Source organism: Rhyacophila brunnea, unplaced genomic scaffold, assembly GCF_057557595.1.
Source record: "Rhyacophila brunnea isolate RB1 unplaced genomic scaffold, BYU_Rbru_1.0 scaffold_22, whole genome shotgun sequence".
Classification (NCBI taxonomy): domain Eukaryota; kingdom Metazoa; phylum Arthropoda; class Insecta; order Trichoptera; family Rhyacophilidae; genus Rhyacophila; species Rhyacophila brunnea.
The window spans coordinates 8357739-8373106 of record NW_028232882.1 but is presented as its reverse complement, the minus strand read 5'-3'; the positions used below and the strand labels follow the sequence as shown (position 1 = coordinate 8373106).

The 15368-nt window shown below is 31.5% G+C and overlaps 1 protein-coding gene across 1 annotated transcript in view; it reads left to right on the top strand.

Moving 5' to 3' along the window:
- Positions 1–15368, top strand: part of LOC147070009 (prominin-1-A-like) — a 219707-nt gene that overhangs the window by 197291 nt on the left and 7048 nt on the right. Inside the window, exons 8-17 of the mRNA XM_085949898.1 lie at positions 629–794; positions 967–1136; positions 1330–1439; positions 1535–1639; positions 3218–3359; positions 3458–3664; positions 4434–4622; positions 6555–6689; positions 7031–7189; positions 8673–8794. Coding sequence (XP_085806024.1) covers positions 629–794; positions 967–1136; positions 1330–1439; positions 1535–1639; positions 3218–3359; positions 3458–3664; positions 4434–4622; positions 6555–6689; positions 7031–7189; positions 8673–8794 — 1505 coding nt within the window. The remainder of the gene's footprint in view (positions 1–628; positions 795–966; positions 1137–1329; positions 1440–1534; positions 1640–3217; positions 3360–3457; positions 3665–4433; positions 4623–6554; positions 6690–7030; positions 7190–8672; positions 8795–15368) is intronic.

Sequence of the window (15368 nt, the reverse complement as noted above, 5' to 3'; positions counted from 1 at the left end):
AAAAGATAATTCATCATAATGATACAGATATATTTCCTACAAAATTTGTACAGCACGCCTGCCCTTAAATACTTTGTGACGGATATGGAAAAAATAATTTTTTCATAGCTTGTCATTTAGTTTATTTTGTGTGCTTCTTACGTGTCTGTTATACCGTTTTTTAATTTGCTAAAACTCATTAAGTGCAATAGTTAAATATTGGACTTAATGAGTTTTATCAATGATATGACAGTATTAGATGTATGTGTACATATATATCTTATTTTTGTTATAAAACTTATGTCGTTTTGGCATACTCTATAATGTCATGTATTTTGATGTGTAAATAAATGTAAATACTTACAGATTCATTATTATTGTTTTCCTCTCAATGGGGTCAATTTGATGATAATGTCATACTCAGTGGCCCAAAAGTGTGTCAGCCAGTGTTATTCTGTTTCTGTGAAGTTACAACTATTTTTCAGGTGAAACCGATAGAAAAATATTTTGAATTGCTTTTCTATGGTTTACATTGTAAATGGTCTTTTGCGACACATTTTGTTTAGCACTCTCGATATAATTATTTTTTCAAAACATTCTTTGTATCATTCTTGCATGAAATGAAACGTCAGTTTGTTTCCATTTGTAGCTTCCCGACGTGTCTGAATTGTTGACGAAGGTGTCGTCCCTGATTGACGGCAACATTCAGGAGGAGGTGAAGGAAGGCCAACGAGTCTTTAACAGGATCAAGCAGAGCATCGAAAATGCTGTCAACGAACAGAGACCCATTTTGGAATCGGCTATTGAAAATGCCGGTATGTTTTTATCTTAATAATTGATCATGAATTGCAAGGTTTAATAATAAGACCTTCAAAGTAAATGCTTGCTAATTTTGACAGATGCAGATGAAACTAGTTTGCTACAAATGAATCCGTAATGCTTATACTTTATCTTTGGCTAATATTGTTTTATAATATTTAATTGTAGGCAAAGAGATATCACAATTTTCTGAGGAACTTGACCGTGTTGTGATCAACGCAAATCTTGAAATAACAAACACGGCCGAACCAAACATCGACTTGGCCGAGAAATTCATCAACCAATACAGTATTTACCGGTGGTACGTCAGCCTGGGAGTGTGCTGTATACTTTTACTTGTGAGTCTTGACTAATTATCTACATAAATACCATTGTTATTATTTTGCTTATTCATTTGAATTATAAATTCGTTTTAATTGTAAATTCATTTTGATCGTAAATTTCATTTTAATTTACAAATACATCCCAATTGTAAATTTTATTTTAATTGTAAATTGATGTTATTTGAACTAATTCATATTGTATTTTCAGATCTTGACATGCGTAGTCATGGGATTACTGTGTGGCATATGCGGCAAGAGACCCGACGACTACGGAGACGATTGCTGCAACAAGGGAGCCGGAAGCAAGTTTCTCATGCTGTAAGTTACATACTCCCATATTAACGCTATCTTAGTATGGACACCCATTTAATTATAAATGATTTGTAAAAAATGTTTTCTTTTTGGCTTTTCAGCGGGGTTGCTCTGATGTTCCTGCTCGGTATTGTTCTTATTGCCGTCACTTTGGTTTATTTCCTTATCGGAGTTGTAACACAAAGAGCCATCTGTGATCCTCTTAGGTGAGCTATTATTATTTTGATTCTTATATAACATTGATTACAAGTATTCCACTACTTACGACCAAGCTAATCTAGGCTAAGCTAAGAGTTGAGTCAGTTGCAAGTGTATATTATGCAGAACTTAATCAATAGGTGAAGATTTGTTTAGTTTTAAAAAAAATTATTGGTCATACGTGCATTCTCAATCACTGTGACGTGGGTAGTTGCTGAAAGCAGCAGTGTGTTGTGATATACAGTCAAACTATGTTATTACGAGGGAGATGGGACCGACTGAATTTTCTCGTTATAAGCATTACCTTACTCGTTATATCGTTCTATAACATTTTTCGCGCCACATTCTATTTAAGCATAGAACATAAAAAATCTGAAAACCATCGTAAAAATCTCCGAAACAAGCATCGCATTCATAAACTACAAAAGAAGTTGTTTATTGTAATGAAGCGCTGAGCCGCCGGCGTTGGTAGGTACCTACTGACTTTACAAAGCTTGGATTTTTTACATGCAATTTCAACCATATGCGTGGATACTTTTTCAATGTTGTCGGCGAAAACACTAATTAAGTACTTAGACATTTAACTAGTGTCACAAACGTAATCAGATTCCGGCGGCATCGGTCTAGTTAACTGCCCGGTTAGATTTTATTATTTAGGGTCGAAAATGTTGTATTTAAATAATACACATTAACAGTTTTGCTCGGTATCCCCGAGAAGTAGCTCGTTATAAAAGTGAATAAATGTATGGAGAAAATCATAAACTAAAATTTCAACAAATGTTTCCTCATTACATCCGAGATCTCACTATTTCCGTGATCGTAATAACCAAGTTCAACTGTATTTGTCCATACTTGATAATGATCATTACAATTATGTAATTATTTATACTACTTATTCTCTTAAATATGAGTATCCTACACAATTGCACATACGGCTTTTTATACACACTTGTATCCATTTCCCACACCATACTAATTGTGTAAATCATCCTTCTCAATATTGAAAATAAATACTACCAGAGAATGTGCTCAGAATTCTGCAGTTTTCCATATGAGCAAGTAGGAGATGCTATTAAGCAGAGCAAACTGTTTATGAAACTTATAGTCAAGTCTTAATAAGTCTTCAACTATGAGATATACAGTAACATCTCCTTAATACAAATTCCACGTGACCGATAATCGAAAATCCAATTAAATACTTACAGCCCTGAAACATGTGAGTTCTTGTTTTTCCTTTGAGTGGAGTGCAGTTGTGCCATTCATATGTTAATCATTAGGGTCATAAAATGTCAGGATTATTTTTATTACCTTCATGTTTTAAAAAAAGTCTGTCACAATTTTCAATGACTGGCTCATGAAATATTTATTACGATTTATTGAATATTTTTATATGTTAGGACTCTGAAATCATTTCGTTTTACGAAATTCGAATTAAAGGTACCTATGGTTTTATATGAAAATAATGTTCGAAGGAATTTTGATTTACGGCGAATTGCGAATTATCCGTGTTCTTTTTAACGAGGTCTTACTATTCACTTTCTTTACTTTCCTTCACATTATACCTAATCTTTGTGTCTTTTCGATAGGAATCCGTCCGATGACCAGCTATTTACACTAATCGACGATGTTGTGAATCTCGAACAGGCTCTCTTCAAAGACAAGTCCAAGAAAGACTTCAACATGAGTTACGTCATTACCACTTGCCACCAGAACAAGTCCATCTATGACGTAAGTGTTTGTTTCTTTTCTCATCGAGTCAAGAATGTCTACATAATTCGTAAAGAACAATTAGTTCAGTTCAGCAATAATTTGTTTTACTTTTTCAGGTCTTGAGGCTTGATAAGATCGTAGACCTGAGGCAGCTGAAAGAGAAATCTGAAAAGGAGTTGGCTGACAAAATTAAACTGGTATACGAGAGCATCTCATTTGATAACAGGAAGTTCGTTATATTGAAGGAAACAGCCAAGACCAAACTGATGGAACTCTCCGAAAGTGGTCTCTCCGATTTCCCCTTTGACCGATTTACTGAAGTCGTAAGTTATTTTTATTGTCTTATATTTGTTGGTATCCATAAGAGGAAGGATCTTCGAAGCCATATTTGCAATGAAGACAGTATTTTGCGAGGAAGGTGCAATCACTAACCGCATGCAACCGAGAGATCCCCTGTCACAGTTCCATTAATGCATAAAGATTCTTTCAAGGCACCCTAAATAATGTATGTTCTGAGAAGCCATTTCAATTTCTTTCAGATTTGAGACATTTTTTAACATCTCTTAGCTACCAATTGAATATCTTTTCTGAAAGGTGTAAATCGGTGAACGGTTTATGAGTGATATCATATCTGATTTCGAGTCCGTGCATAGTGTATATGGTAAGGGAAGAGCAGTTTAAATTTTGTTATCGCCTGAATAAAACAGACACTGAAACATTTGAATCTATTATTGTGGCGTGCATTAAATTAAATTGACTGGAATTATTATGTTTTTTAAACAGCCTGTGGTACCCCTGTGATTTGTCGGCCACATAGCGCATATTTGGAATAGTACTGATTTAGAAAGAGATACAGCATCTCTGAGGTTAAGGCTGTCGATTGTGTTAGCAGGCGGATAGATGGGAGTGGAGATGTATTATGTAAATGGTCGGGATCCACATTGGCAGTGTGATTATCTGTGATATTGATTCTTTCTCATTCTCGTAAAGTTACCATAACTAATATTTTTTTTTTGCTCATTGTGAAGAGTGCATGACCCGCTTTGAAGTGAATATGGTCATCGCAAAAATGTATTTTTTTTTAAATTCCAGTTGGCGAACAATATAACATCGATAGACCTGATTTCTCTGGCGAAACAGCTCCGGGAGACGGCCGATAAGATCTCGAATCGTCCCGAGTTTACCAACGTCACATCCATCCTGAGAAATCAGGCCCTCCACTTGGAGTCGTACCAGATAAACCTCGTTAATCCGATGATTAGAGAAGCGGAGATGCTCAATGTTTGTATTATTTAAATTATTTTTATATACTTGGTGTTCATATTGATTGCAATTTCTCTGGTATTTCTTACGTTTGGAGTATGTAGAGTTAAATAGTTGAACCCTAATGTAACTAATTGTGAATTGAAAAGTCATGTCTGTGATGTGCGTAATATTATTACATTCAACCGTGTTTAGGAAAAAGGGCGTAACCCTCACAGAACAAATTTTACAGGAGGGGCAAAAAACGTTTTTTTGAATGATTTTAGTTTAATATTTTTTTTAAAATAGGCACATACATTGGGTGCATGATGATTGATGATTTGGTGTAAGATATTTTGATCTAATAGTAATTAAAGAAGTTATTACAGAAAACTCATTAAAATTGAGGGTAAATGCTTTTTTCCTTAAAATAAAACTTAATTAATCTCAATTAAAACCTGAATTTAGATAATAATTCGGCATTTGCGGCTTACTTCCTTTTTATAAAACGTGTATTTAGTTGTATACATTGTTAATATCTAATAAAAGCACTTTTCGAAAAATCGAGGGTTACACTCTTTTTCCTAAACACACTCGATATATTGGAAGTGAAGGTTTGAAAAAAATAGTGCAACAGTGCAAAAAAGAGAATTTTGTTGCGTTTTCTCCAAAATTATGAGTCAATTGCAAACTACAATGTAAAGTTTAACATTATATTTATATAGCGTACGTTTTTAACAAAAAAATAATTTGAAAAGATGCTATAACGATGGATATCTGATCAAACAAAATATGGTTTTATTCTCAATTAAGTTGTTTTTATCTTATCTGATCATTGATAATGAGAAAAGAAAAATCAGACATATTGATGTTTAAAACCCTTTGGCTGCTACATTGTTTTTCAAAATTCGGGCGAGGATTGCTACCATTAATTGTCGATAAATTAAAGTATTGTATTATTTTTAGACATCTTACCACTCTAATTGATTCTGCGAAATCGGAATATTATGAAAACACGTTTCGTAATTAATTTATCGTTTTGAATAGATAATGAGGCAATTAGATATCCCGCGCTGCATCTACTGTTAAAAGTAATTGACATATCTCTTTCTCGCTCCATCATTGGGCGATCGCGAGAGCGAGCGAAATGCATGATCCGCGCACAGAGTTTTGATTTTTACCAGTTATTGGAAACAATCGGTTATCCCACACGAGGGATAATACAAAGTAGTGGAATTAGGAAACTACCCGGCTGAAAAGAAAAATTTTGCATGGTGGCCTCGTTAAAAGATCACGTACAATATGCGTGATTTGTGAAAAAGGTCTTTATGGTGTTTGTTTATTGGAACATTTAAAATATGTATTGCAAATGATTTTATTTCATTATTTTTTTATAAATGAAACTGTTTTTATATAGCACAAATCCACTTTATTTTAAACACTGAGTTGAGTAAAAGACTTTCCCATTATTTCAAATCCATAAAATAAAATAAAACATTGTCCTTCCACCAAGAATTTGACTAAACAAATTTTTATATTGTAAACTGTAATTTGTATTTGGAATTGTTTTTATTGTAAAAAGGGTAATACCATAAAAAAAAATATACATTAGTTATAAGTTCTAAATCTACCCAGTCACAAAACATATATGAATCGGGTTATATTACACAACAATAAAACTAAATAGATAAAACAATGTTTCGTACCACTGGTGCAGTAGTATGTTCCCAAATTAACTTAATATTTCAGGCATCAAAAGCAAAACGACGATCGTTGTTAGCCTTTCTGGCCATTATCAAAAACAACGATATATCGTATACCCTGAATTGACGTATATACAACTAACTCCTGCCGTTGCAAAGAATGAAAAAATATTGTTTTTCAAGGAGAGTGTAGAAAAACAAATATATTGTACCAACACAATATTTATAAACATAAATTCATACATTTGTTTTTGTTGTCTCTCTACAGGAAACTGCAACATCTCTCCGAGATGGCCTCAAATTCAATCACTCTTCTTTCAAGGACGCCGTCATCTCCCTTATCAATGAAACCGTTGAAGCGGAGGAATACCTCTCCACTCAGGGTCCGGACGCCATAAAAAATGTGAGAAATTCACCATAACAATGTAGCCATATATGACCATATGCTTCATTTAGAAGTGAAAATGGATATTAACTCTTTATATAACAATTATAGTGTGTCCCTTCTAAATCACTTATTTTATATATTTTTTTCATTTAAGATGTAATTAGATAGAGTGCAGGTGGCTAAATTAGTAAGGCACATTGACTTGAATCTGAAGGATGCCGGTGCAAGTCCCGCCCGACACTGTATTTAAAAAAAATATAAATATGTTTCTCAAGTGTTTTTAAATTATGCATATTCATTTCATTTTAACTACCTTTAGGACCTTTTGAATTTCATTTATTGCATTTTTCTTGTAGTTGACACGCGTATTCGCGTCAAGCATAGCAGCCCTGGTGAGTGGATACTTGAGTCGCGTAGAATATCACGCGATGCACGAGGTAGGCCTGTGTGGACCCCTCTCCAACGTTTACAATGCCACTCTGACTGCGTCTTGCGGAAAGATACTTCTACCCTTTGTAAGTATAATAATCAATTAACTCGTACGAAACTGTGCATTTATAAGACTAAGCAATGTTTCTTTAAATATGAGATTATTAATTAGGTTTAAATAATTTACTATTGCTGGGTTTCGAGGCATATTATTTTTTATAAATATCTCCAAACAGTCCAGCGGTATAGCTAAATAATTGTGTATAAAAGCATGGTATGGTGAATAAGCATATCGCGAGCCTAATACTAGAGACCGACAAGTTTAACGTGAGGCTATGCAGTTGAGCATCACGTTAAACTTGTCGGTCTCTACAAGGTTCTAAGTATTCGTCCTAGATAAAACAAACCCAACAATGAAGTACAGTAAAACCTCGTTAATACAAATTCCATGGGACCGAAAATCGGAAAAAAATTCGATTTACGAAATATGAAATGTATGAGGGAAAAATATTAAAATTTTGATTTTCATGAATTTTGTTTACGATCATAGATTTGCCTACGAAATTTCCGATTCCGTGTGTGTTAATGAGTCATAAAATGTCAGGTTTATTTATATTACCTTCTTAAAATTAGTAATTTATGATGTTTTAAGAAAAGTCTGTCACAATTTTCAATGACTGGCTCATGAAATAGTGTACTTTAATACGATTTATTGAATATTTTTGTATGTCAGGACTTTGAAATCATTTCGAATTACGAAATTCGAATTAAAGGTATGGTTTTATATGAAAATAATGATCTAGGGACTTTTTTTTTGTGAAAATTTCGAATTACGGCGAATTTCGAATTATCTGTGTTGTAGAACCTTGTAGTTCTCCATTTGCGATATTCCAAGAGTAATTTTTAAGATATCTAGCCGTTTCGAAATTCACCCAGGAGCCTCTAAATTCCAAAATGACAGAAGAAAAATTCAATTTTTTATAATTACTGTCTGATTTGATTCATTTTCAATTTGGACATGTATATTATGTATGTTATGGTGTTGAAAAATAATTCGAAGCTAAACTTTACATTTTACAATAGTCAAATCATTTTACAAGTCCATAAAATACAAAGACGGTGGCCAAAATATCAATTTTGTTTAATTACCGCCAGAGTAGACATGTATTTTATGGTGCTGAATAAAACTTAATATTATGTAATTGTATGTCCATGAAATACCAAGACGGAGGCCAGAAAATTACATTTAATTTTTTTTCTAGTTAGATTATTTTTTTATACAATTATATTAAGTGTATTAATAGGTTTTGCATTTTTTGAAATTTAATCCGATGGCAGTATTATTCTTCTGATAATAACATTTGCTTTGAAGCTCAGTGATCTGTGATTCGTGGTCAAACTTTGTTGTTTCATGATTTATAAAATTTATCTCTTCCAAAATATTTGAAATGAAATTTAAAATCAGGTGTCTATTTAAAAATATAATTATATTGAAGAATAGAAGTCGTGTTATGTGCACTTTTTTCTGTTATCCATTACTTATTTATTATATTATTATGTTTCTTTCAGAATGGATTCTGGTTTGCATCATTCTGGTGCATTCTCCTCTTCATTCCTCTGATAATCTTGTCGGTGAAGCTTGCCACCCTTTACCAGAAGCTGGATCCGTACCCCGGACCTCTCGTCGAAGCGTAAGTCTCCATTTTTTTATATCTACAATTTCGTGAATCGTCACCGTTTCATATTTATTTAATGCTCTCTCTTCTTTGTCCCTGTCGATCTTTCAGTTATGTCTGCACCGAGTTAGGGGAATGTTTTTTTTTTTACATGAACTTTGCTAAGCGCTTTTTAATGTGAATTGATTTTAAATAAAGTAACAAATTAATTGAGTAAATAGGTAAATGGTCTGTGCCCCTTAAAAAAACAATCTAACATTATTAAAACAAGCTCTTTTCTATAATAGCCTAATTATTTTTTGCCTATAATATGTATATTTTGCGAAAATCAAATGACACGTAATTTTACTTCAATCAATATGGGTAATGTGTTAAATGAAATTTGTATTCATCGGGATTGTCATTCTTCACCGTTGGATGAAAATATTGATATTTCTTTAGTCAGTACGTTTCCTTACAAAACAGGATCATTACTCTATGTATTGTAGAGCAGAGTTTAAAATGCTCGGTTATAGTATGTGGGTCACAGGTTCGAATCTTTCAACCAGGTCAAAATCACAGGTTGTTTCTCTATATTTAATATGGACCGAACCACGCACAGAAATTCCACATTCTCTGTATTTTATCGCACTATATTTACATCAAACAATAGCAAAATATATTTTTTGTGGTGTAATGTTAGACTGATTGGGGCAAAGTTACCCTTAAAATGATAACAGCCTCAAACTTAATACACTTACATTATTCTCTTGAAGCGGTTAGCAGGGTTGCAATATTTATAATTCTAATATTTAATTAACTGATTTCTCATCAGTTTTATTTTAAATTTTCATAATCTCTACTTACTATAATTTTTTTTTACAAGAGTTGAATTTTATATCAAAGGTATATTCATATATTAATTATAGTATAAGATGACTTCATTCACACACGTGATGCTGATATTTTACCCAAGAATATTACTTTATTTATTTAATTCAAAAATGCAATAATAATACATTATGTATATATTGAAGTTCTCATTTTAATAGTCTCTTGTTGAATTAAGAATAAATAAAATGCATTTTGGAGTCAAGTAAATACAGCAATATTCAAGTCCAGACAATCAAATTATTTTTGACACGATACAGGGTGACTGTTCTTTTCGATAATTAAATCAATAATGGTAAAGTTAGAAACTCAATAATGTTTTTTTTTTATTAGCTCACATGCCTTGCATTAATTGTATCCATTGGGAGTTTTCATAGTAATCTTAGAGTTGTAGGTTAACAGTTTTTCTTTGTATAAATTATCTAAGTTAAACCTTCGGAATGTAACTTTAAACGATAAATTATCATTTTCTCTCCTTCTCAAAACACTTTTTTGTACAAGACATGGATATTGGCTTAACCAATAAGTAAGTTGGGACCAGCTGCATGATTTGAATCCATGCCCCAAAAATTTACAGGCGGGCTCCACTATGGCATTTCAAATAAATCGGGATTTTTATTTTTGTATTTCCTTACTTACCCTTTTTAAATTTCGATTTAGTTAGTAAATTCCAGTCACCCTGTGTAATGTCAGTCCAGGTGAAGAGTGACACAACTCAAAATATTGAATAATATTTTTTGGTCAAATATAACATATGCTCAAATTTAGATAAGTACATATTGTAATATTTTTTGAATTATGTCACTCTTTCCGGACTTACAATAAGTATGAAAAAGAATCGACAGTTCACCGACCACATTGTTAAAATTGATGTGTTTGTTGGGATCATAATATGTGTCACAATTATCATGCATTTTTGTGTTTATGGAGTACATTATTATATATATATATATATATTTTTTTTACTATTTACGATTTTCAGTTCGTTCATTTACTCGTTATGATTTTGATATCGGACTGTTGTCATCAGGATTTCATAATAGGATTTGTCGTCAATATCGAAAGTTATTCACTGATAGTGGCTAATATACGATAGTGTTTATTGATTTCTTGGCTTATTGGTAGTGACTTATTCCGTTAAAAATCATACATATTATGTCTACATGACATGGCATATTTAAGTTTTGACAAGTGTTTAATGTTTCCCAAAAATTATAAAATATAAGTTGCCAAGTTAAAAGGGTGGGTGGTGTATGGGGCATTTTAGTGAAAATGGTTTACATTCTTATGGGTTAGATTAGTTATATTCTATGAAGTTACAATCGGTATTGAAAATATGTATATGTAAAATTGCAGGTTTTGACTTTCCACCCTTTTCTGACCCTTTTGACTTTCCACCCTCGATATAGTAGTTATTATAGCTTCAAGGTTTTGCTGTTTCATTGATTTTTGTGGTAATTTGGTTATTACTGTGTGTGTATTTATCTTCTTCCTCTCCTGACATTTTGATGGAGGGGAAATCCCTTGTGAATGGTTATACACATGGTGATGATCCTATCACCAGAAAATGTATAGCTAAAATTAGTTGTGTCAAAAGGTTATATATACCAAAATGCTGTTTTGACATGGTCACAAGAATACAATTTTTGTTGTGAGGCTATATTTTTTTTCTAAATATTTTACTTTTACAACCATTTCAAATATATGTTTTTGTAGATATACCCTTTTGACGTTTTGACTATTTTTTCAAAATATGAGTTGTGAGTAGTATATTAATGATTAAATAATGCAGTATAGCTACACGTTCATTTGTCTTAAACCGTCATATTGCTTTATGCAAATAGAAAATTAATTAGCTTATTTTTCTTTTAGAAATTCGGTAACTGTGTAGTAGAAATTCAAGTTTAAATTCTTCAAACCAATCAGCCAAGAAGCAATGGTCATTTTATCAATTCGTTTAAGTATACAGACATTGAGTGTTGCACCATCTTTTCGAATACATCAATAACAACACTTCATTGCATACAAGAATTCATTTCAATCGCTTCAATGAAACCAAAGTCACTTCTACGATCGTAGAGAACAGAATCCCAACACGCTTCGAACAATCCTTGTCTATGTTTTGGTCCCTTTCAGCACACTACTTTTTATGTTCATATTTTTTTTGTCATTCGTACTGCATTTTCTATACTGCCGCCATATTTAATTAACCGATCGATTAATCGCTGCACACTTTTGTTTTGTTGTGTTCTTTTACTTACAATATAAAAAATATTAATTTAATTTTAATCAATCCATATTATCCAGTGTGTGTTTGTAACAGTCTTGTTTTTAAGGTTATGTATGTTTTTGAGTTTTTTTGTTTTGTTGTTTTTTTCTACCTTTGTCAACAAGTTAATTATTAACGATAACAGTTTTCGTTGAAGTCGTTGGGGATTTTTTCCATCGAATTGATGTCCTTTTTAAAGGCTTATTTGGTAATTTGCAAACGTTAGATGGCAGCTGTGAATAGTTTGAGTAAAGTTGATAACTGCAAAATTCGTATTTTCCTATTGACAAAACCTAGTAAGTTCCAATTTTCAAAATGGACACAATTAAACCATTAAAATATTCATTTATATTTTGTTTAATATTCAACTGTAGTGTTCTAAAATATCCATAATGGATACTTCATTCTCTTACACTGAGAATCTAATCTGTTTGCAGTCATCAGGTTTTGCCAAAAAAATACCAACATCAAGTGTCATTGCGCGGTGAAAAGGTCTAAAAATTAAGAATTTGCAGTATCTTTGGGAGGTATTTATTGAATAGCACAGAATGGGATTTGAGATAATAAAATATTAAGCCATCATAAAATAATGTAACATGGCGAATAATGAATGTAAAGGTACTGTTCGGTTATACCGGAGCCAGCGGAAAACGCATTTTGAAAATAGCCGATAAACTGGATTATTTGTTAGGTTAACCTAACCAAACCTAACCTAACCTAACCTAACCTAACCCAACCTAACCGAACCTAAACTAACCCAAACTAACAAATAATCCAGTTTATCGACTATTTTCAAAATGCGTTTTCCGCTGGCTCCGGTATAACCGAACAGTACCAATGTAAATTGTCACAAAGTCCGTCGAAAACTTGCCGATTATATTCCACTACATAATGTTATTTATCAATAAAATTAAAGGTATAGTGCATGTATTTATAAAATTAATAATTTTGAAAGGTACTATATCCACGGACATCTATCTGATATACTAAAATATGGCTTTATTCTCAATTTCAAAGGACAACATTTACAATAATACCCATTTATGATATTTCTAGGACGAAAAAAAAGATAGGGCTAATGGCGTATACATCATTCCTACAAAATAGACAGATTGTTCAGATACCTGTCAAAGACACTCCAAATTCTTAATTTTCGACTTTACATCATACAACGGCCCTTATATAATTTGCCTATTTGAAATTTTTATGCTCGATATTTAATTAAATAGTGTACCTAATATCTTCAATTTTATACATCCCGCATATTACATTTATTATGTAATTGGTTTATTTTAACGGTAAAAAACACCATTAAATCGTGTACCTAATTGTATTACTATTCTGCCTGTATTTTTTTGACTGATTAAATTAATTTGTTTGTATTTTTCCTAAAAGTCCTGTCTTATTTTTTTTTAAGAGTTGATTGAAATAGTAAATATTTATATTGTTATGTTGAATTGCACCATTTATTTGATGCTAAATAATTTCAATGACCATCGGCTATTTTAATCAATATTACATTAAATTTGATGTTATGGTTGACTGAAAAACTACGTGACATTGGCCATTTTGCAGTCGAGACAGATTGTTACATTTTACTGTACCAATCCACCATTTTTTTTTTCCCTCAGTAAAAATAGCTAAGTATTTACTTCTCACATTGCCAAAATGTTTTGGTTGATCGATTATTTTGAAAATAAGATTTTGTGGAGATTTATTAAAATCCTTCACAATACTAATTTTAATTATTGTATGTTCTATCATTGTATTGTATTACGTGTTATCTGCAAAATGTCTTAAGTGGTCCTTACAATAATTACTATGACTTACAGTTTTCTATGTGAGATAGATTAAGTAGTTATTAATTTGAATATATAATTTATGTAGAATTAAATACAGTATACTTACCTTCGATTATGCAGTCTATTGAATGGACGGACGACTATTTTACGTGTTTAATACTTTTTGCAAATCTTGTAACGATTCGATGAATAATCCAGAAACCACATATCGGATAATCCACTCCCAAATAATCAAGAATTTACTATATTGTAAAATAAATAAATGGAAATGGAATGTAAATATAATTTGCTAATATTAAAATGAAAATTATAATTAATCGTAGATATATTAATTAGACACACTATCTTGTGACAATAATACATATTAGTTTGCATCAAAAAATTCGTTACATACTAGGTTCATAAAATTACATATTATGTTTATTTGTAGGTGGACATCAATTATTTTATTTATCATTCATTTATTTCCCTAATGCGCTTAAATGTAATATAAAAAAAAATCATTCTCCCTTCCTTCCTAATTATTCAGTTAGAGAGCGCAATGTTTGATTATTTTGTAAACCTTCTGCCTGGCTGTTTTTATATTTTATTTATTAAATTATTTGACCCCAAATTTTGGTGTATTTTTTTTGTTATTAATTACATAAAAAGAAAATCATGTCATAATTACTTGTGTAGTTTGCCTCTGTAAGCAAGTGGGTCATATTTTAACAGTTGAGTCGAATATTTTTAAACAAAAAACAAATAAATGCAATAAATTCGATATATTAATTATTTTCTTATTACTATATGGAAATTGTCAAAAGTAATTAGACTGAGTTCAGTGTTTTAATTTCTTTTAATGCTAATTAATAATGTATTACAATATATAATACAGTGAAACCCCGATTTTTCATTTTTAAGGGACTGACATAAAAGCGTCAATTAAGGAAAACCTTAATTGAAATTTTTCCAATAATAAATGAATTTTTTATTAAAAAATCTTACGAATTAGTTTGGAGCATATCACACCGTGAGTGTAAAACCAAAGCATCTGCAAAAGGCATATTTTGGATATATTAGGGTTTGAATTCTTCATTTTGTTAGGACAAATAGAGTTTCTAAAAAAAACCATAATATTTGGTTTATATCTGCATTATATTGCATGTTCTTTCAGTTACTTCACTTTTACATTATCAAGTTCACGACTTTTTCAGTTGTTTCGTATTTAATCTCGAAATTGAAAAATTTGCAGATGCCTTGGTTTTACACTCACGGTGCGATATTATGTTAACATGATTTATCTCTCGAACCAGTAATGTTTTTCTTTACTGTGACCATTATTTCATAACGGCTGCAAACGTAAAATAAATAACAATTGCATTGTATAACCACAATCTTGGGTAGTGCAGACCTACGTCTATAAATAGGAATCCACACATGCGTTTGGGATACATTTTAATCATCGAATTCAATGGTTTCAAATAAATTGAATATGTAATTTTAATATTTTGGACGTAAATTGGGAATAAGGAATTAATTGAAGTTCCACTGTATTATATTTTACTAATTTAACTAAAAAAAAGTGACATTGGCCTTTTTGGATTCAATTTGAAGTCATCGAACTATACAGCAATAGGTACTTACCAATCTAGATTTTCCTTTGTGG